Here is a 22620-nt window from a genome sequence, read left to right as displayed (position 1 = left end):
TCTCTGTGTGGAGTTTGCATGTTCTCAAAAAAGGTGTTCTCCAAAAACATGCTAGGTTAATTAGCGACTCCAAATTGTCCATAGGTATGAATGTGAGTGTGAATGGTTGTCTGTCTATATGTGCCCTGTGATTGGCTGGCAACCAGTCCAGGGTGTTCCCCTGCCTCTCACCTGAAGACAGCTGGGATAGGCTCCGGCACCCCCGCGACCCTTGTGAGGAAAAGCGGTAGAAAATGAATGAATGAATGAATTTGTTGTGGCCACTGTTTGCAGGGTGTAAACAAATAAATATACAAAGGCGAAAAAAGCTTTTTGAATATTGAATATTGTTCTACAAATCCACTCGGACAATACATCATTTTAAACAGTGAACAGTTTTATGCGGTGATGGATGTCACAGCCTTTTCATAAAAACAAGGTCAGACTTTCATTCTCACTTTTTCACCTAAAAAAATGAAACTGAACTAGTTCAAAATGAAATAGTGAACTATTGATTTATTTTCCATGTTTTACTCAGCCCAGAAAACATGCTTCAAATGACCGTTTCCTCATTGGCCAAATACTCTTTTTAAGAGAAGCAACGCTATTGGAGGATGTAACTGCCTGTGTGTGCTGCCTTTAATATATTCAGTGGGAGTGGGGTTGTGTCACAGCTATAAAATGTGGACAAATCCCAAGTGGAATGCATGGTTGAAGGGGGGGCACATGGGAGGAGTGAAAGCAGATGAGAGGACATAACGGTCTGTCGGAAAGACCATTTCTGTTTGCGGACTATGTGGGACAGCACAGCTCAAGATCTCTGTAGATTTTAGTTTTTAATTATAGTCATTATATAAATAGTACTGACACAGTCTGTCAATCTACAAAGACAGGAAATGAAGGACTTTTCACAGTCAGATCAAGGCGTCTCGCAACGACAAGGGACTCTTGTAACTCGATCCGTTCGATTAAGGAATGAATTGGTTCGAGTTGGACTTGCCGAATGTCTTTGCACATATGTTATGATGGTAAGAAATCATTTATTCCACATTTGTGGTGGTAAGATGGTGTCAAAATGGACATTGTTTATATACAGTCAGGCGGGTGCATTAATGAGTAACAATGTTAACCTTGTGATCGAGACATAACACCCTTTGCCTCAAAGACAAATGGTTGTGGTGGCAGTAGAAAAAGGGTCAGGCTGCGAGCCACGTGGAGATGGCTGCCACGGTCACATGTTTGTTTGTGTCACAATTGATCCTAAATTTAGAACGAGATGATACATAAAGCATAGGCAAGGCCAGTGAAATACAGTACAGTGTATTTTTAAGCATTCCTCTCGGCTGATGTTTTACTTTTTAACTTCACGGTGCATGACCTCCACAGGAAGAACCGCATATTTCCAATGGCCCAAATGAATAGCTCAGTGTCAGCCTTTTTTTCCACTGCTTTCACAGTCTGTTAGTCTGATTTGGCTGCAGAGTTTAAAGTTCAGACGCTTCCGTTTTCTGTTGGAATCCTATACAGCAGGGGTCCAAATGTGGCCCGCAGGACACTAGTTTGAGGCCCCCGCCTTGATATGAAAATTTAATGTTAGTGCGGCCCGCGCAAGTTTGATATGGATGCTGTATGGTATCATGTACCCAGAAAAAATTATTACTTTTGATTAATGTTCATGTTAAAGGTTAAATAACTGTTAACAGTTATCCTCCCTATCCGTGTGGAAGTGGTAAGTTTTTTGGCTTTTTAAGTTTAAAGGAAATAACTTGGAGGCTACCGTTTAGGTCGCTAGCTCTCCAGTTTCGAGTTAGCATGTGTCTCAAGACCCTGCAGTTGCGCAATATGTTGTAAATAAAAAGAGTATAAATGTGACTATAGTCGTGTTTTGTCATGTCTACAGGGCTCTAATAATGCTTTGTTCATTTTAATCTGAAAAAAATAATTTGTCTACCCACCCATATGTGGTTTCTTAAGTTTTTATTATTTGCCGTTTTATTATTATTATTATATTTATTTATTTATTACTGATTTTCTTTATTATTGATTTGTTTATTTATTTTGCATCTTATTTTGCGCAGAAAAATAAAAATTAAGTTATTTGAGAACAGTGGAATGTTTTATCAGAGCTTTTATTGTAGAAAATCGGAACCAAAGCACTGAAAAAGTTTGTATAATTTTCCGTTTTTAATAAATGCGTTTTGCGGCCCAGTCTCACCCAGACCCTAGCTCCAGTGGCCCCCAAGTAAATTGAGTTTGAGACCCTTGCTATACAGTTTGGTGATTCATTGTCAAATACTTGTTTTGATCGTTACCCATGTGACCAGTGAACTACAGTACAATATGTCTCCTCTGTGTTTATAGGTTTTTGGCCTGGGTTCCGTAGCGCAGGTTGTGACTGGACAAGGAGCTTTCGGACATTACATCAGCATCAACTTAGGCTTTGGGCTTGGTGTTGCAATGGGGATTCACGTCGGAGGAAAAGTTTCAGGTACTTTTAAGAAACCGAATCAGCCAAGAATCCTCAAAATGTGTCATGCTGTCATGTCTGTTACGCCACCAGGAGCTCACATGAATGCAGCTGTGTCCTTCGCCATGTGTACGTATGGACGCCTGGTGTGGAAGATGCTTCCTGTGTATGTTTTTTCACAGCTGTTAGGGTCGTTTTTGGCTGCGGGGACAGTTTATGCTGTATATTATGGTATGGACACATATGTGCAAGAAGAGTTAAGTACTGACCGAGTTGGTTTGATTGCATTATTGATGTGCATGTTTGCAGAGGCAATACATGACTATTGTGGAGGAAACCTGACTGTAACTGGTGTCAAAGCAACTGCTGGTATATTTGCCACCTATCCCGCACCATACCTCTCCTTGCTGGGTGGATTCATTGACCAGGTATTTATTATAATGGATCCATGAAACAACTTCAACACAATTGCCTCTGTATTGTATTGTCTTGTCGTTTAATTATTTTTAAACTTTTCTTATGTTTTTATCTTTTTTAGTCCTATTTTATGCTTTTAGTCTTTAGTTTTTAACTCCAGTATTGATTCGGGGGGGGGGGGGGGGGGGGGGGGGGGCCTCCACACTGGGGGCTGTGCCGGGTCTGCTGAGGGGGTACCATCCTTGGGTCCCTTCGACCCGGCCGGCTGGGGGTTCCTCCCTTTAATGTGGGGGAGTTGGGGGACTGGGGGACCCGGGTGCTGGTCCCCCGAAGGCACGGCCTGCGGCTCCTCCCAGTGTGGACGGCCCCAAAGGTGGCATTTCGTTGATCCTCAGTGCCATGCCATGACTTCCTACTGTGTGTGATTGTGTGTGTGTGTGGGTGTGTTTGTCTAGTATGGAGAGTGGGAGGGGCTTTTTGTTTCTTTGTTTTTCCTTTTAATTGTGGTAATTGTTTTTAATTCTGTTAAGCACTTTGTGTTGCAAGTGCTATACAAATAAAGTTGATTTCATTTGATTGGCAGGTTTTTGGTACAGCAATGCTGCTGTTGTGTCTGATGGCTTTGTCAGACCAGAAAAACAAACCAGCAGCAACATCCAGCGAGCCTGCCATCGTGGGTGTCTTGGTGCTACTCATCGGCATTTCTTTGGGAAGCAACAGCGGATACGCGATCAACCCCACCAGAGACATCGGACCGAGGTTATTCACTGCCATTGCAGGCTGGGGGCCTGATGTGTTCAGGTATTGACACTAAGAAACAAATATGCAAAACATATTTCTTTGATGGCTTACTAGTGTTTTGTATGCTGTGTACAGGTCAGGAAATGGTTGGTGGTGGGTGCCTATTGTTGCCCCAACAATTGGAGGTGTGCTGGGTGCGGGGATTTACAAACTCTTGGTGGAACTCCACCACCCTCCAGTCTTTCAAACATGCACTAGTGTTGAAAAGTTAGAAGAGGAGACTGCATCGCTGGAAAAACAAAACATCGACAATGACGTATGTGTGTGAGACCCCTCAAATATGAACGTGAATCGCACGTCTACAGTTGAAACATTCCAAATTTACTGTGAAAATCAAACAAAAAACATCTCAAATATCTTACACTAACAATTTATAAAACCGGCATCACTTAAAATAGAAAGGGCTACTTACTATTATATGCAAATTCTCACCATCCTGTTTACACACAGGAGGGAAATGTTGGCTCGGCTAACAAGCTGATACCCGAAACAGATGTTTTCACCAACAGAGGTTGCAGTGTTTTAATGCTGGTGTAAAAACTGAACTGGTCTGACTGAATATCACAAGCATAAACATACCTCTTACATAAGCTTCAGTAGTATATTCATATTATATTGAGGAATAAGGTGCCATACATTCATAAAAACAAGTCTACTGGCAAAAATGTGCAAATGTGACCTAGGTGTTGGAACTACTTGGAAAATACTTGAGCCTAAACTGATCGAGCATGCTGAGCCATTTATTTGAGAAACATACCTTGCTGACTTTCTCGATGGACTTACATACAGTCACTTGTAAATCCACTTGTTTCCTGTACTGTTCTACCTTTCTAAGTTCAAATGGTTAAAAACACACTCCTCAGTGTAAACTATTTTTCCTGCAGGATTATTTTGTTCTTATTTATGCAGTTATCTTCTTCAAATTACTGCGTTCTATGTCATTATTTATATGATATGTTCCAAAATTAAATATTTACAATGACCATAATCAAGCCTCGTCATACAACTACATAAGCAGTACAAAAAAAATGCAGATATCACTTATATGCTGCTGATAGTTTTTTTTTTTTACCAGAGGTGCCGCCGCTTGTGAGCTGCAAAAAGAAGCCGTGAGCATGGATTCTCACTACTAATATGTAGTGGTTAAATACTGCGACGATACAGTACAGCTGTGATTGTTTAGCGTGCACAAAAGAACCAGTTTCATCGCTTTACTGCGCTGGGTTTCGCTCCGCTGCTTTGGCTTTTAGTATTGCTCGCTAGGCTGCACGGTGCCGATGGCTTCTTTTTCGGGGTGGGTACCTTGGCTTTGGTTTTAAAGGCCTTAGTGGGGTCGAGCTTGTTCAGGTGGGAGTCTCCGACAGTCACTCAGGCTGAGATCATTTCTGAAAGTCAGCGGCTGGTACAGTGATGCCCACTGCTGTCGAGAGAAGATATGTTATTATTATTAATAATGTTATTATTAATATTATTATTATAATTTGAATGTTGTATCAGTTTATCTATAAACATTGCATGGCAAAAAAAATAAAACAAGTGTGTACTCAATATTGTACTCATGTAAACTGTATTACCTTGGCGTGAGGGCTGGGGCCATAAGGTGTAAAAGAATACTGCCACTCAGGCAGTCCCAGATGCGTGATCATCAGGCGGTAGTAGGAGGAGAAGGTCGCGGTTAGGAAATGCCAGCACAGAGCACGGTCCAGGAACCAAATTTCACTCTGCTGTGCTACCACACCTTCAAAAACAAAAAAATACAACAACAAAAACAAACAAACAACGTAAATTAATGTATTATAAGTGGGTACCCAAACATCTACAGCTGATGAGAGAAATCCAGGAGCACCTGGGGTGGAGTTTTTGTACACCAAGCACACCTTGCCATTCCCGCCACAGGAATCCAACTCAAAGATGCAGCTCCGGGAATCAAAATGTGGAGGAGGAGGAGGACCGTTCTCAAACACTGATGAAACACAATGATTAATGCTTAATACAATGATTGTTTGAATTCTCACCCTAATGAATATTGAAGTGAACTTTACCGCATTCAGAGCTGCTCTCCTCCCAGTCCACGTCAGCCAGAGAAGGTGCATTTGGGAGAGAGAAAAGTGATGTTGGCTGGACGAGAGGCCGTAACTTGCCTACACTGTGAATTGTCATCAATCCTAATGGGACACATTCATCTGCAAGAGAGAATTGAACAATGCGGGACTATACAGCCATTTGCATTGGAACCTTGGGGTTTTTTAACTACTTAATGTTCTGTAGGGGTGTAACGGAAAACCCAGGCAAAATTTTAACATTAATTTCAAGAACAGTACAATGAAAAAATAATGATTTTTATTAAACCGAGTCACAAAACAGGGCGGCACAGCGGTCTAGTGGTTAGCGTGCAGACCTCACAGCTAGGAGACCAGGGTTCAATTCCACCCTCGGCCATCTCTGTGTGGAGTTTGCATGTTCTCCCCGTGTATGCGTGGGTTTTCTCCCGGTACTCCAGGTTTCCTCCCACATTCCAAAAAACATGCTAGGTTAATTGGCGACTCCAAATTGTCCATAGGTATGAATGTGAGTGTGAATGGTTGTCTATATGTGCCCTGTGATTGGCTGGCCACCAGTCCAGGGTGTACCCCGCCTCTTGCCCGAAGACAGCTGGGATAGGCTCCAGCACCCCTGCGACCCTCGTGAGGAAAAGCGGTAGAAAAATGAATGAATTAATAGGTCCTGGCGACCCTGTTCTCGCGAGATCACGTGACACCCCTACTGTACTGTTGTAATTGGATCACATACTGTCAAGTTTAACGTTCCAAGTTAGTGTAAAGCCATCTGTTGTCAGATAAAAATCTCGCAGGTCCTCTGGTAAAATACAATTGTTTTTCTGGGGGAGAAAAGAAATGCTTTGTTAGTTATGTGACACCAATTTATAAACATTTGCAGTCACTGTGTATTTCTTTACCTGTTCCCACGACAGCAGACTCCTTTTCTCCGCAGGCTCTTTCTCTGCGAGACGCACATCAACAACACCAGGCATGTTCTCTGACAAAAAAATTCACAAACATATATTTATTTAATATATGGCTCCTAGCTAGCGGAAGTGATGCTCAAGGATGTTTACAGTTTTAAAGCAGAGACCAAAAATACTCACCAAGGATTCGAGTAATGCCGAGTGTTAGTCTTTCAGCAACACTTTTGAACGCTACGCTGTCTTTTGTCCCGTCCATCATTTTAAATATAAAATCAGAGGCACCATCGATGCAGCACCCAGCTCCGAATCATTCACCAAGGTCCATAACACCGGCAACGGTTCTTCTTCTGTGAGCTTTTACAGCAGCTAACATCCACGACGTCGCAATACTACCGCCATCTACAGGAGTGACATGACTTCAACATTAAGTTGGCGATGTCTTTTGTATCTACTGCAAAATGTATACCCATTATGATTTCAAATTCCTTTCACTATCTTTTATATTTCGCAACAGACAGCAATTTGCACTATTCATTTCGACTGTGTATCTTCAGGAGAAACAAATACACATGTGAGCCAATAGAAAGTCGTCTTTTTGAAGACTTTACCAATCAGAACCTCAGCTCTATCTAAGAGGCGGGACCACCCGCGCTTAGCAACGTTTGGTTCCTTGTCACTTGCGGCGGGTGTTTCAACATGGCGGCTGCTGCAACGAAACATGGAAAGTCTGGAATATTTTGGACGAATAGTGGTATGTTTACTTTTATCATTCAACACAGTCTTACAAATGCAGTAGTTTCAAACCACGGTTCCTGAATGTAGAACTTTCAGGGTCCGTCAAACTGCTCATCTTATAGTTTAAGTTTGAGAGGAAGTTAGCTGGCAAACTAGTAAAAGCTAACTAGCAAAGCACCTCGTACCATAATAATGATTATAATAGTTTGTTATTATGTGTTTTGAAGTAAAAGTAAAGTAACGTTATATGTATAAGTACCGACGGACTTGGTTTTGTTTACATTATTTTGTCACGCTGAGCAACAAGGGAGAGGCAAGCAATATAGCTGGTAGTAGTATCGAGCTTGTATTTCACTTAATTGTGCTGTTGCTACGAAAAAATGGTAAAGTATTATTATTTTGGATCATATTACAATGGTGTCAAAAAATTGGACTTAGTTGTTACTGCAATGATACACCATTTATGAACAAAAAAGCAAAACGTAATATATCCAGCCCCCCTGAAGCATTTAGGACAGTGTGGTCATCAACTCACTTAACCATCCCTAAGAAACAGAAAGTGGAAACATCAGAAAATCATTTACTTTATTAAAATAACACACAATTATTTTCTCCTGTTTTGCTTTTTACACAGAATCAGACGAGGAGGAGCCTTTGGCATTCATTCCTGGTGAGACCAGATGTTACAGCTGGGAGTATTTCTGACATATTCTCAGTAACATTATCATACTTACTGTATGCTTGTATGGCATTCTCTTCCTCTAATCTTTTCACAATTTCAGGAGTGGACAAAGCAGTCTCTCGCAAACCAGTCAGCAAAACTATCACAATAAAAAAAAGCACCAAGATGCAAAACCGAGGCAGCACTTTAACAAAAAGTGGCAAGAAAGCTTGCTATTTAAATAATGATCAGTGTTCTTATTTAAATAAAAAAACATCACACTTTGCCAGTGCTCCTGCAGTCACAGACAACAGCCTTTCATCAGGTTCTATACCCTCAATACCCCAGGTAAGACCCCCAATTAGCTATAATATGGATGAACTGAATGTTAAACTCATTGTGTTTCTCATGTCTCTTAGGTTCTATCTGAAATTAGCAGAGCCCAGAGCCAGGTCGGCCTGAAAGACCTCTGTCCTGAAGACAAACGACGCATTGCAAATCTCATTGAAGAGCTAGCCCGGTAGTCTAATTCCTGTTATGAGTCCATGTCAATGGAATCATACCCTCTCATATGAGATATTGCTTTTTCTCCTGCTTGCTTTAATTAGGCCACTTGTGCAGCAACTTTGCACTACACTAGCATTGTATTCTCTTTTTTATCAGAGTGAGTGAGGAGAAGGATGAGTCGGTGCAGCGCCTTAAAGATGAACACGATCATTTCGAGCGCAAGATCCAACAGCTGGAGCAACAGAACCTGGTCATAGCACATGAAAGAGAAAGTATCCTTTTTAAAAAAAAAAGAATAATTGTCAAAACACAACACCGTTGTGGAGGTAATTAAAAGTCTTTGTAGATTCTCTGTTATCCAGGTCTGAGTAATCCTCAAAAGGAGAGGTGCAGCTTTTTTTAAAATTCAAATTCTGAGGAGGTTATGGAATGCACTGAAACCAACTACGATGGTTACAAATTGGTAACATTTTCATTTAATTTCATGTAATCATTTGAATCGTTTCACAGTTTCATAGCCAGAATTAAAGGAGCCTGAATTATGGAGATTGCAAAAGTTTTCTGCACTGCTATAGGAAACCAGGGGGTCCTTGCTTGTAACTTCCTAGTAATGATGCTTCGAGCAATTTGGAAAAAATCTATTGCTATCTCTTAAGATCCCTAGGGTGTGTATCATGCTGTGCTAAATTTGCACTTTAAAATTGGGTTTGTGATTCTCTGCCTTTAATCTCTTCCTGTTTAAAGGGTAACTCAATTGATCTTAGTACATCTGAGTCTGTTTACAGGACGAGCGTCAGTGCGGCCAATATAAAAGAAAATAAAAAAAACAGTAATGCCTTTCATAGCGATAGGATGTACACTAAGTCTAATAAACAGCCTGTCATTTGAGGATGTACCAGTGGGTACAAGTTTCAAATGACAAAAGTCTGGGTTGGGATAAAATCATGGCTCATCCCTCACTCTCTTTACACACGCACTTCATTATCTGATTAAGACAGTATTGATGACCTTCTTAATAGTTGTGAAGCAATATGTTGTGAGTGTGACAGTGCACTGGATAGGCCTCGGAAGGAATATTTTTAATTTAAAGAATTGTGTGTTGTTGGCACACTCTGGGCGCTGATCACATTGAGGTACGAGATTTACAATCAGTGGTCAGAGGTATAATAATATATTCTTTTACAAGGGATACTGATCAGTACTATCTTTGTAAGGGAAAATTGTTTTGACAAAAATCTTGTTATTGCATGTCATTTCACTGATGTACCCCATGAAGCTGTGGCAACATAGAAAGAGTCAACAGGGGGCAGTGTTGTCTTAGTTAAAGCCTTCGCAGTTCTACTACCAGAGGCTGACAAATGTGGAGATTCATTTCAATTTTTTGACGCCTGCCACAGTTGTCTTTTGTAAATGCTCGCAGCTTATTTGCTGTCGTGCACAAAATCAATTTCACGGTTGGAGCAATGGCCCAAACTCCAAAGCATCTATTAACTTTGGTATTTGCTAAGAAGACTGTTGTGTGTCTTTTCAGAATGTTTTTGTAACCTTTCCTATACGCATAGGATGTCAATTGCCCTCACACAAACTAAGCCGGCGCATTGTTTATTCAGTAATTTGTAGCTAACAATGTTCTAATGTTCTTGTGCACCCTGCTGTCTTCTTTAAAATTCTACTCAGGTTAAACCACAGCAATCAGTTGAGGCTAAATTGCTGCGAAATATGAAGAGTAATTGACCCTGCTGGTAAATTGTATGATTGGAAATGGAAGTGCGTTAAATTAGGAAGGCACAGCTCAATTAAATGTGCTCTGGCTTGCAGACTTGGCATTTACACCAAAGTTCTAAACTCCATTAAAAGCTATTTGAGAGGGAAAAATGTTAGGTTCCAAGCACCTCTGGGGGGGATAACGTAGTCTTTTAAAGTGTGAGCAAGAGTCATGAACCACACTTCTTGGGGATAAGGTTCTGGCACTTCACGGAAAGGTTAAGGAGACACCAAAGGCAAACACACTGAAAGAGAGGCTTGTCAAATGTAATTCCTTTTTACGCCTTAGCTTATCTTATCTAACCGAGGTTTAGGGTTTACAGGGTGTAAGAAATGTTGGGCGAAACTTTAGCTCTAAGCCACCGAGGATGAGAGGGAAAAGGTAACCTTGATATTTCAATGTTCAGCTGACATTTGGAACAGATTTCAGTTTGTTTCAGAGGGTTTTGTACATTAAAGCACAAAGCACAGCAGGAGCCACAACTAATTCCATTTAGTGTAATCTTTTGGAGAGGTGGGAAGTCTTGTTTGAATGTGCCCCCCGAATCATTTTTCATGTTGTGCTCCGTGATTACTAGAACAAATCCATTGTTTGTCTTGTTCTCTGACAATAATAATGTGGAAATGTGGATGGACAGTGTGGAAATGGACTTTTATCCATGCTTTTTGTGATAAGCTATCAGAAGCTGAGATTGAAATTCAATCCATCGGTTTCGGATGAACCCATGATCAAATTAAACCTTGACATTTGGGTCTCGAACAAAGATCTATTTCCCTTGTCTCCCGCCTCCAAACAGCAGAAAGAGAGTTCACTCTGTGCATTGGCTTCACCACCTTGGCGCATTTGTTTATAGAACAACATCATGAAAGGAGTGAGCTATTTTATCAGTCATACAGTCTCAGTTTCTGTGGGGGGGCAGGGTCGGGAGCATACACAGAGAGTGCAGAATAATGTAATATAGTAGATATGAAATTAGTATATTGCAATAGATTGTTATATATTTGTTCATTGTACTTTTCTGAAAAGTAATGTTAAAACCTTGTCTCGTTCTCACAGACACCCTAACTAAGGTGCAATTCAAGTAGTTTTTCATGTTTTTTTCCCCTCAATAATGATCATAATGTCTTTAATTAATTTTAGTTTTATTACTAATAATCCAAACGACAGAATTTCTAATTTTTTCATAAAATACACAGACTGAACGAAGCAGATTTTGGGGTTGTAGGGCTATTATTTATTGTATTTAGTACTTTTGACTTGGTAAATTGTGTAGTTGGTGCCTGGTATGCAATATAATTACCTTTCAAGGCTATGAACATTTTCAGTACTACAGGGTTTGTGGTTTAATTTATTTGTGACCCTGATGGTTGATTTTGTCAATTCATTATTTGTAGTTATTTTGTATTTTGTTTCCATTTACAAGGTAATATAAATGCTGCATTTAGCATGTCTATCCATCTAAGTCTGGGATGCATTTAGCGTTTATTTTAACCAAATGAGATCTTAATGTGAAATATAAATGGCTGAAATAATGCATTCTTTACTAAAATAATCATGCACCACATTGTTAGGATATTTGGCACACCATTTTTATGAACTGCCGTGTTTAGTGAGAGTGCTTTTGGCTTAGTACCTGTGGACTGCAAGATAAATTTTGAGTCATTATTTTCTTGTTATTTGTATTTGCTTTGTTCCTATTGTTTTTTTTTGTGTGTGACTTTGATGGGGATGACTTTTCTCTAGGTTCAGTTGCACTTACAAGGTTATGCAAGCTGTCAGCTTCAATTAATTCCCCATCATTGCTTCCTTACAAACACATTTCTAGTCATCAATCTCTCTCCCATTCTGCTCTACACTCCGCTTCTGGCTCAATCTGTTTGATTCTGTGAGCTAAAGTAGGCTTTAAAATATTCTCTCCCCCTCCTGTGCAAATTTGTTCCTCCTTGAAGTGGATTTCATAATTTCATTTGAGTCTCAGCCTGACAGGGAAGTGAATCAGTTTGACAGGCCCTGTCTAAAGCCTCTTCAACCCAAGCCCTTGATTCTAAGTATTTTGGGACCAGTGGGGAGGAATAAGTCATTGTTGGCAATTCGCAACTCTGATGTAAACCATAGGCTTGTGGAGCACTTGGCTCTTGGCTGATGTCCAAGGTTGTAGAGAAAGCATGTTTTGTGTAGCATCTGGCACAGAAGTAGGACATTATTAGTATTTCTCCTTTTTGGTTTAGATTGGCTATAGTGCTTGTTTGGTACTACATGTACTATGCCGAGCAGAACATTATTTGACGTAAAGCAATAGAACATTGATGCGCAGCGATACGTCATTCTTTATTGTGTATTAGTGTTTGTGTGTGGTCTCTTCTACAGCCATTTGTATTCAATGCCATGTATTGTATATTTTCTTTTTACGGGTAAGAACTCTTGTGGAAATTATATTTTATTCAAATATGTTGGCATATGAACAGCATGCATTTTGCAGAGGCCGGACTGAGTATATTCAGTATCTCTCCAACAAGACCCGTCCTTATTCATGCTGCATAAATAGACCTCCCAGCAACGGTTTACATGATGTGATGTCCTTGTGATGTCCTTAAGCCTTCCATGGAGCAAGACTTTCATAGACATTATCAGTGCCGGAGGGGGGGGTGCCTTAGTTAGATGTGGGGGGGGGGGGGGGGTTCAATCAAAGTGTTTCCTCGCATTTCTCAATGTTTATGGGAGCTGCTGCATTGCATTTGTCTTGTGTCTGGTCCTCATTTCAAAGTTGTCTCCCCTCTTTTCCCTTTCCCTCCATTTCATTTCCTCAACCTGATTGAAGTCCTCTAACAACCAAAGTGTGTTTCCTTATGGAGTGCTCTGCCAACTATTTCTTCAATACGAGTCTACTTTGAACTTTGATTTCCTCTTAATATCTGGGCTTTTTTTTTTTAAACGGATGCTGAGAAACTCATCAGCTGGGGTAGCAGGGCCACCATAATAAAAAGATATGGCCTGGAGGAAACACACTTTATGGTCAGCTTGGGTGGGAGTGTGTGTGTGTGTGTGTGTGTACAGCGTGCTTTTATTTGGGAGTGTAAGTGCAGGTGGGGAAATGGTGCTCTGGGTGTGTGTGTGTGTGTGTGTCCTAGAAAGGCAGAGCAAGACAGAGGTTGATTATAGAATATGTATGAGTTTGTCTGTGTGTAGCTCATGCTCATTATCTTTGTATGTGCTGGTGTGGTGCGGTGGTGCCACTGTCATTAGTGGGCTCCTGAGGCGCAGCAGTAGTTCCGCTCCAGATTAGTTTTCTTGTGTCTGCCAACTCTCTGTCTGGCAGTCAGCCGGGCGCGGCGCTGCACAGCTCAGCTCAGCACAGCATGGATCGAACCAGATGGTGAAAATTCTGTGCCATAACAGCAACTCTGATTTTTCTGGCCCCTTTTTCGATCTGTCTGTACATTCCCAGACCTGTAACTGATTGCAGAGATGCCAGCACTACTGATTTCTACAGGAGGCTCTCGGGAAAGTAGTACAACTCCCAGTATGATCTGCACGATATAAATGCTCCTGATTTATTCATCCAAATACGCCATTTATTGTCCACTTGTTCTGTGTCCTTTTTGTAATTGTGTTTGTGCTGCTGTAAGTTCTGATGTAGTTTGCACACTTAAAGTCTTCAATAATAGGCAGACTCAGGACATAAATTGGTGTGAAAGTAACAAAAGCTATCAATAAAATGGTACAAGTCAGAAAATAAATAATTGTTTCATGCATTTTGCACCATTTAGTCTTGGTGTAGACACTGAGCATGGAGGTCAGTACAAATAAGAATGTTGATGTGACAAAGGTCTGTGTTTTGTTTGTTGTCAAATCATTTTTAAATATGTTAATAGCGCTGTGTATGCAATGGCCCCGCTGAAAAAAAATGATTTTGTGATTTTGATTGTCAATAGCTGGCATCTCTGTGATTGAAGAGACAATGGTTTCATTTGAGTTGTCTTGTAAATCTACCAGCTGTTTTTCTTTTCCCCCTTAGGGAACATTTTCCTTCACAAAAACGGCTGATCTACATCGAGTGACCTTTTAAAAGCAGACACTTTTTGAAGCCAAGTCAGCATGATAGCGAAACACACTTTTTATATGAACATTGTCCATATTATTTAATCAACAATGTGTTTGTTTCCGACCTCTGCTCTTCACATTGGCTCCGGTCAGCTCAGTACTGTAGTTGAAGACATGTTTGATTGTGTTTATACTCTTCTTTTTCTTAACCCTTGATACCCTAAGACCTTCAGCAGCAGTACAGAGAGTGCCAGGAGCTGCTCGGGCTCTACCAACAGTACCTTTCTCAGCAACAAATGAAGCTCAACCAGTCCATTGCTGAGCTTAGCCAGGCACAAGCTCACTATAAAGTAAAACACACTAGACTTGATGTGCTGCTAAAGCAGTCTCTGCGACCTCATGCAACAGCTCATTTATGGCTAAGTGCCAAAATAATGCATATCAATTGACTGTAAAAGTCCCCTGAAGTCACTTGGTTCGATATGATTACAGCACAGTAAAACTCTTTCAAGGTCACACCTAAGAAGGGAAGACACTCTTCAGCGTAAGCATCTGGAGATAGAATAGATGACATGGCCAACCTCATTGTCCCGCTGTGGCTCTGAATAATGTGTGTTTGTCTGCTCCCTGACCCTCAGCAAATGAGTCACACTCTCTCTACCCTAGTCAACTCTAAGATGGGCTTTTCCTCCTTATGTTTATCTCATAATGTGCCTGACCTTGGTTTACCTGCCAGTAATGCTCAGTTGAAAATTGGCCTCTTAATCTTCTGCCTCTGTCAGGTCTAAACAGGATATTGTAAGCCGTATGGCACACGTCATTGTAATTGTGTGCATATACTCTAAGAAAATGTACTTAAAATTAAAAAAAAAATGCATGTTAGCAACATTTTACTGCACAAACGTGGAAATGAAGTGTGTGAATGGTGCATAATTCAACACTGATAAATCCCACCTTTGGCCCAGCTCTACATCACGGTGTATGGGTTATGAAGCAGACTCATCTTTTGGCTGAAATACTCCCATCAATTTTTCAGAGACCGTCTGAATTGGTCAAAAAGTATTAATTGTTCTTTTTATTCCGTGTCCAGGTGCTCAGCAATCAAGAAGCCCCCAGCAGAACTACTAGCCAAGCTAATGGCCCACTGTTTGATGGCTCGTACCTCGGTCTTGCCGCTACTTCAGCGCAACAGCCTCAAGTGCACAGGAGAAATAGTGGAAGAACAAGAGCCTTGCAAACTGTCAGTATCCCTACCCCCATTTCCTTTGATGATGAGGTCTGTCCCCCTGATGAGCAAATCAATCAGCATAGAATTCAGACAAGGGAATGCGAATTGCGCCCCAATCAAGGCACTTTCCAAGACAGTGGATATGGCACCCAGCAACGCAGAACTAATGGCCATTCCCTTGACAGTAGCTGCCAGAACACCTTTATCCAAAGGTACTGTTGAGCTTGTAAAAGTGTGCATTCACAACTTTATGAAGTTTAAAGATGCAAATCAGTTAATATTACACAAATAATACTATAATGAGACTTCCATACAGGCACCACGGTGAGAATAGCTTGGCTGCTGAGGCCAAGGAAGCTCTTACTAGCCCTCTACTGGGCCGAGAGGACTGGGAGGAGAAGAGGCACCAGCTGCTGCTGCAAAAGATGCACTTGGAGATGGAGCAAGAGAAGCTGCAGGCACGGCTGGCTGATCAGGAGGAGAGGCTCCGCAGACAGAATGAGCAGTTGTGCCAGTCACGCCTTGACAGTAAAAGGTGAGCAGAACCAAAAACCAAAGGTAACAGAATTACCGTAGATACTATTGACCTAATTTTGATGCAATCAGGATTTTTATTTTTTTATTTACAAAACAACCTCCTGCACATGCATATGGCAATATATGGAGGGCGGCAAAATTATCCAGTTCATTCATATTTATGGTTCATTTATTTATTTTTGTACTAGGTTTCAAGAAGCTTGCCAATCTAAACTCAGCAGCTCAACCGCAAATGAGGCAACGCAACAGCCAGACTCTCCTCGCAACCAAAATCTACCCTCCAGGTAGACACACTTAGCCATTCACACAATGAAATCCACAAGTGTACGACTGAAAATTGCTGCTGGTGGGCCTAATGTCTGCAGTGTCCGTGGCACAGAGGATCGCCCTGCACAGCAGTGTTTACAAGACCGTGGTTCACAAACTGCACCGTTGGACAAAATTCTTCACTCTTGTGGTGAGTTTTTTCACTTGATATGGAATGCATTTTGATACTTATCTCCAAATAGTTTATCTCACCAAATTCATTGAGTTACACAGCTAAAAACAAAAAATGAAACATATTCTGGAAGACATTATGGGACAGTCAGATAGACAAATAGGTGGTACCACTGCCAAGGTATTGTATGTTAACTTTTCACAGAGACAAATACAAGCTATCTGGCGTGTGTTGCAATGAGAGTTGTTACTCACACCCTCTATCTTGCATTGCTGAACAGAAGTCTCAGTGCAGTCAAAAAGGGACACAGCCACATCACCTGTAGGGTTGCCTGCAAGTCCCGTGAAGCTCACCACGGCACCTGTGACACAAAAGACACCTGAAAATAGGTAAATACATTCAAACCTGTATTCAGAAATTTGCACTGTCAAAATGAATGGTAAGTTGCATAATCCTACATAAAGCTGGCAGAAACGTTTCAGTAAGGTCAAACATAATTGATGGTTATATTTAAATGCATATAAGTATATTTAAATGAAGTTCTATATAAATTAAGTAGGTATTTGGATCACAATTTCATTATTCTAGAAATAATTAATTCCATAATAATGTATTGTGTGTGTTGTTTAACAGAATGGCAGGATGGCAATTACTTGATGGCGTTTGACCCATATTTGTTCTACTTCCCATCTGTTTGGGTGTTTAATGGTGAAATTCCTATATAATGAGTCATGACAAATTTGTATTAGAAATCAATATACATCAGCATAAAGACCTGGAGGGAACATGTGACTTAATCACTGAGGCGGTCATTGGACTTCTGTGTGAACTTTCAATCGTTTTACAGGAAGAGTATTGACGTGCATTTAAATAACAGCCTAGTGTTTTAAACAAGATTTTGCAAAGATTACAATTTTTCCAAAGCAAATTATGACACATCTTAGTTCAGCTAACTTTTTGGCTGTAAGATGCTAAATGAAGCTTTTACTGGGCTTGCTAGCACTGCGGCCAGCCTGTCAGGAGACATGCTGCGTTCCATTAGTCCGCCTGGCAGGGACCTTGCAGCAGGTGTAATTGAACAGACTTCTGGATGCACACACTGCCCTCCCTCCTCTCTCTGCAACAGTAATGAGATGGAGAAGGCAAGAGGCAGTGATGTTAAAAGTAAGTTTGGGGGGGGTGTGAGGGCGAGCATTGCATTGCAATGGGGAAAAATGCAAGGCCAACATTTGAAGCAGGTTTAAGATGGACACAAATGGAAATTGCGTGAATGATCTGGGAAGGGTATTGAGAGAAGGTGTTATTCGCAGAAAGGTCGGACTTTACAAAAAAATAGTGTAACCTTTACTTTAAAGAAAAGCTGCACTTATTTTTTTGTAGGGAGTGGGGGTGAAACATGAGAAAATAAGGCTTTCCCATGAGGGAGCTAAAAATGCACGTCATGTGACACGCCTATTTCCACTACAAAGCCCTCTAAAAAGCCTCAACGTTTTATGGTTTTATATTCATGCTGTGACAGGTATATTCATGATAAAATGCATTACTCAAGTATTTTGCTGTATTTTAATCATTTTGAACATTACCTTCATTCTTGGGTGCATTGATTTCACATCTAGTGCTAATTTCGTCAACAGGATGAGCTGCAGCTTTTAGAAGCTGGGGGAGGGAGTGAAACTTCGTAGCAGATGGGGGCGGGGGGCAAGTCAATTACACTGGCATGACTTAGTGGTGTAAATGTGGAGCTTACTGACAAAAATGGAGTGTGACATACAAATGAAGAATTGTTAGCACAAACAAACCCGACGGTGATGGAAACATTTTTTCCACCTATTCAAAATAAACTGGAAAAAATGCCCCACACCAGCTGGACCGTACTATCCATTGAGTAAGTCACTGCAATATTGATTGTGATACATGGAGTGCATAGCGCATGATATCCCAACACAGTCCATCTAGCTGTGTATAAACAAAACACGGAATTTAGGCTAATACTTTACAGATCATTTGGTTGTCTATTCCAAGTTCATATGTGTTTTCTTGTTTCCGAGTAAATGTGGTGCTGCTGCAAATCTGTTTTATTGCGTTTATCATCTTGAAATCCCATTTGTCCTTCTCATTTATCAGATTTTCTAGAATCTGCTAATGTTAGTGCTAGGTGTAAAGAGATGCAGTATCGACTCTATATGATGTTCTCCAGCACAAAGAAAGCTGGAGCTAAGTCTTTTTTACAGTTTCATGTTTACAGCTTTTAGTGAGTAACTCTTAAACAAAGCAGTGCATGGGCCATATTAAGCTGTGAGCTCCAGCAGATGCCTATTAATTCCAGTCGGGGACCCGTGGTATCACATCTTATTACCACCCATTTGCACTTCTAACACCTATTAAAATTGTTGGACTTTTAGCTTCAGACTGTGTTCTTTTACTACCAGTCATTAGGAGGTCTGTCTCTGCCTTTTTATGATTCTCAGAAAACATTTATTTAGTCAGAATGTTTTGATTTGAATGAGATATTTACATTTTACTTACGGAAGAATGACCTGGAATACAACTTATATTTATGGGCGTATCGCTGTAATATGTCTGTTTTTGACATATGGCTAAAACAGATACTGAATGTTGTCCATATGACCTCATATTTATACATTTTGACAGACTTATGGAGAATGAATTTCTGTGGGGAAAAACGTCCTATTTTCAGAGAAATTTGAAGGGGTGCGAGGTCCATCACATTACAAAAACAATAGGAAACTGTATGTGATATTGCACTCCTAAATCAAGTCAGTCAGGTTATCTTTGTCACCATGTTATTGCAGCATGCAACATACTGTAGCACAAATTACAGTAACACTGTTCATTGAAAGAAGGTAGCACATACGATATGCTAAAAAGTGGCTCAGTAAACACAATTCATTTGGCGTGGTACATGAAGCACCTTCACCCAGCAATAATGCACCTCTCGGGACAATCTTATCTTAACCCATTTAATCTTGATGTGCAAATTGCCAAACAAAGCTGGGGGTTAACATGACGTGACCTTCTTAATCCTTTCATGAATCCTGTGCCAGTTAGTAATGAGACAGTTCCAACATACCCGCCCATCTCATCTCCATCTTTCCTGCCATTGCCCGCCTGCTATTGATTGGTCTGGAAATTGACATGCAGTATATATGCAGTGGCCATTATAGGGTCCCCCACACCCACTATTGTACTGTTCGGACTGCAAATGAATGAGGGCGCCGGGATGAAATGGCTATCTTTAATGAAAGAGTGAAAACTAAGAAGGCATGCAGAGGAGTTTTATTGACGTTTTTTTATCCAACTAAATGAGAAGAAAACCTGAATATTGCATTTGCAGAATAAAACCTGCCATTAATTTTCTTTTAGACACTGGTTCTTCGATTTGAAATACTACTACTAACTGTAATATTTATTTATATGTGCAGACCTCTGTATGAGTTGTTGGCACCGGCATCGTTCAAGAATGAATAAAGACGCTAACAGTCTTGCCAACCTTGCATAAATCGTATAATTGATTGACACACAACACTATAAACCTTGCAATCCTACGTACACTCAGTGTAGCTCTGATGACTGAGATGATCATCACACTACTACACGTCTATTTACTTCTACATAAAAGAAGCACCCACAAAAAGCCAAAGAAAAAGCCAAACACTTTTGGAGTTTATCATGCTTCAAAAGACTTTGACTGCAGGTTTGCCCCCATCATTGTTCAAGCATGAATAAAGACGCTAACAGGCTTGCCAACCTTGCATAAATTGTATAATTGATTGACACACAACACTATAAACCTTGCAATCCTGCCTACACTCAGTGTAGCTCTGATGACTGAGATGATCATCACACTACTACACTTCTACTTCTACATAAAAGAAGCACCCACAAAAAGCCAAAGAAAAAGCCAAACACTTTTGAAGTTTATCATGCTTTAAAAGACTTTGACTGCAGGTTTGCCCCCATCATATATTAACATCTGGATGCACCTCAAACTGTAACCTCACAAAGTATAAACCTTCTGAAACTCTATTGGCATTCTTTCCTGCCTTATGCCACCCGATTCACCCCCCGCCCACGCTCCCCTAGCACTTTGACCAAACTGTACGCATACCCCCACCCACCCACTCTCCCCACCCCTTGTTATAGATTGTGACCGCCGTTAAGTGATGCATTATTCATTACCAGCATGTCGTTTGTTGATGGATGGCTGTTTGAGAGCCCTGTCCGTTAAATAAATCAACAAATAAAAATGCAAATTTTCACATTTCGCGAGACGGAACCCAGCCAAAGTCCCTCCCCCTCCTTCCCTCGCCGCCTTCTTCTATCCACAAAGCTGCTCTCGCTTCCAAGCTTTCCGTCTCTCTCCCTCTGTTGGCCACTCACTCTCACTTTTGCTCAGTCTCCCCCTTTTGCCTGTTGACAGGCAGGAAACCAAATGAGGAAAACACATTAACTTAGTGAGCTTTGGGTTTGTGTAACGTTATCTATCCGGGCCTCACTTGATTTAACCCTCCTAATACTACAACATGAGGACAATTTTCCAAAACAATTCCAAGGTTTTTCTGCAACTTTTCAACTTGAAAAAAACAGCCTCCATATGAACATTCAGTTGGATGCTCCGCTATCATGTCTGGTCCGCTGACCGTACGCATGCATATCAACAAGTGCATACCAAGCGCGGTCCCACGGGAGAGCTGTGTGCAGTGCTGCATGTGATGCAAATGTATGCGGCTTTAAACTAGCAGAGAATTATGTTAGCAACTTCAGTGGAGCATGCTTTGAAGAATTCATGTTTTGTATTTTGAGTGGCCGTCGTTCCAGTCTTCGTATACTGAATAATTTAACAAGCCAGACAGACTGAGGGATTGAATCTCTATTAGCCTAATCTCCTTCGTTTTGGTTTATTTATTTCACTGCACAGTCCCCTTTTTTTCTGTTCCAGGCAAGAAGGTTCTATTGCAGTTTTTTCTCTCACGCACCTATATTAAATTGTGTATGTCTGCTAGGGCGCACCGGTGCTTTTAGCTTTTTAAAGCCGCTTGTTCGGGATCAGTCCATAATTCGGCAAGCAATAGAGTGATTTGGTTTTCTATTAATGGTGTTTACAAGCATAAGATGAGCAGTGCTCCTAAAATGCCTCTGCAGAAAGAAAGTACTGTGTGTTGAATCAAACAAGCGCATTCTTTTTTTTTTTCCCCCTCCAGGCTGGACTTTTCCTTAGTTGAATTATTGGACATATTTAGTCCGGCCTCGGCGTGTGAGCAATGCAAACCGTCAGCCCGAAAGGCCAAAACATTGCAACGTGGACCAATCCTGACTACCCCCAAATCAGTCTGCAGAAGCCTGCGTACCCCCGTGGCGCCTTATCCTCTCAGTCACCAACAGGACTTAGAAGAAAGTCAGATATTGGAGGATATTTTCTTTATTTGTTGACTAGAATAACAAAGTTTAATAACTTTTTTTTTATTTTGACTTTGTAAATGTCTCATGTGACTTTATTTTGTTTACATTAATTACAAATGAAGATGTTTTTGAGTGAACTATTATGTTTTTTTGTATACCAATAAACTTGTAATTCAACTGCCTGTGAGTTAAAATCAACTCAATCTGTGTGTACATGCGTGACCATCCATTGACTCCACAGCAGAGTTAATATAACTCTGCTTTTGGAGTTGATCGTTTAACCCCATTCAGAGTTAAAACTGAACTCTTATTGGTGTTAAAATACTACTTTTTAGAGAGTAAAATGTGACTAGAATGGAGTTGATATTAATATTAACTCTTAACCGGTGTTAAAAGCCAACACTTAATATATAGTTAATTTAACACTATTTATAGTTGACATTAATTTTATATGCAAAATTATTACACTGAACATTTTACCGTGAACGACAGATTTATTTTATTTATTTAACAATTCCTACATTTTCAGGAACTGTGAATGATGAACAGAAAGGTTGTTAGCTAACACTAAGTAGTTTTTATCAACAGACTGAGCAAAAAAACGTTTACCGGATGCAACAAGAGCTTCTAATACAAGAAAAAAAAAACTTACTCACC

General features: G+C 40.6%; 3 protein-coding genes across 4 annotated transcripts; 2 read left to right on the top strand and 1 right to left on the bottom strand.

The window, feature by feature from the left end:
• Nucleotides 1-662: 662 nt before the first annotated feature.
• aqp7 (aquaporin 7) lies at nucleotides 663-5199 on the top strand. 2 transcript variants are annotated; one of them, XM_058070969.1, is made up of 6 exons: nucleotides 665-1007; nucleotides 2341-2467; nucleotides 2540-2677; nucleotides 2756-2874; nucleotides 3447-3664; nucleotides 3740-5199. In XM_058070969.1, exons 1-6 carry the CDS (start codon nucleotides 876-878, stop codon nucleotides 3930-3932), a joined length of 927 nt encoding a protein of 308 aa, XP_057926952.1. In that variant the 5' UTR covers nucleotides 665-875; the 3' UTR covers nucleotides 3933-5199. The 2 variants fall into 2 exon arrangements, with proteins under 2 accessions (XP_057926943.1, XP_057926952.1); XM_058070960.1 differs by having other exon boundaries at nucleotides 663-1007; nucleotides 2540-2874.
• tpgs2 (tubulin polyglutamylase complex subunit 2) lies at nucleotides 3443-7304 on the bottom strand. Its single transcript, XM_058070990.1, is given in 8 exon segments — nucleotides 3443-5027; nucleotides 5029-5084; nucleotides 5239-5402; nucleotides 5511-5627; nucleotides 5707-5847; nucleotides 6455-6542; nucleotides 6621-6700; nucleotides 6810-7304. Coding segments are annotated over 8 exon segments (885 nt in total). The 5' UTR covers nucleotides 6889-7304; the 3' UTR covers nucleotides 3443-4867.
• On the top strand, nucleotides 7253-22151 carry kiaa1328 (KIAA1328 ortholog). Its single transcript, XM_058070881.1, has 12 exons — nucleotides 7253-7380; nucleotides 7999-8034; nucleotides 8147-8373; nucleotides 8445-8545; nucleotides 8689-8804; nucleotides 14564-14688; nucleotides 15429-15778; nucleotides 15883-16101; nucleotides 16292-16387; nucleotides 16469-16560; nucleotides 16823-16931; nucleotides 21765-22151. Exons 1-12 carry the CDS (start codon nucleotides 7326-7328, stop codon nucleotides 21991-21993), a joined length of 1755 nt encoding a protein of 584 aa, XP_057926864.1. The 5' UTR covers nucleotides 7253-7325; the 3' UTR covers nucleotides 21994-22151.
• Nucleotides 22152-22620: the final 469 nt, after the last annotated feature.

The sequence above is a fragment of the Doryrhamphus excisus genome, chromosome 1, assembly GCF_030265055.1.
Source record: "Doryrhamphus excisus isolate RoL2022-K1 chromosome 1, RoL_Dexc_1.0, whole genome shotgun sequence".
NCBI classification, from domain to species: Eukaryota; Metazoa; Chordata; class Actinopteri; order Syngnathiformes; family Syngnathidae; genus Doryrhamphus; species Doryrhamphus excisus.
This window is presented reverse-complemented; position numbering and strand designations above follow the sequence as displayed.

What these genes read in the sequence shown, in the direction of transcription:
- kiaa1328 (XM_058070881.1), top strand. Translation starts at nt 7,326, where the DNA reads ATGGCGGCTGCTGCAACGAAACATGGAAAGTCTGGAATATTTTGGACG. An exon ending in CAGAACACCTTTATCCAAAG is followed by an intron (nt 15,779 to 15,882) that starts GTACTGTTGAGC and finishes ACTTCCATACAG; the next exon opens with GCACCACGGTGAGAATAGCT. An exon ending in TCACGCCTTGACAGTAAAAG is followed by an intron (nt 16,102 to 16,291) that starts GTGAGCAGAACC and finishes TTTTTGTACTAG; the next exon opens with GTTTCAAGAAGCTTGCCAAT.
- aqp7 (XM_058070960.1), top strand. Translation starts at nt 876, where the DNA reads ATGAAGGACTTTTCACAGTCAGATCAAGGCGTCTCGCAACGACAAGGG. An exon ending in TTTGCACATATGTTATGATG is followed by an intron (nt 1,008 to 2,340) that starts GTAAGAAATCAT and finishes CTGTGTTTATAG; the next exon opens with GTTTTTGGCCTGGGTTCCGT. An exon ending in TGGGGGCCTGATGTGTTCAG is followed by an intron (nt 3,665 to 3,739) that starts GTATTGACACTA and finishes TGCTGTGTACAG; the next exon opens with GTCAGGAAATGGTTGGTGGT.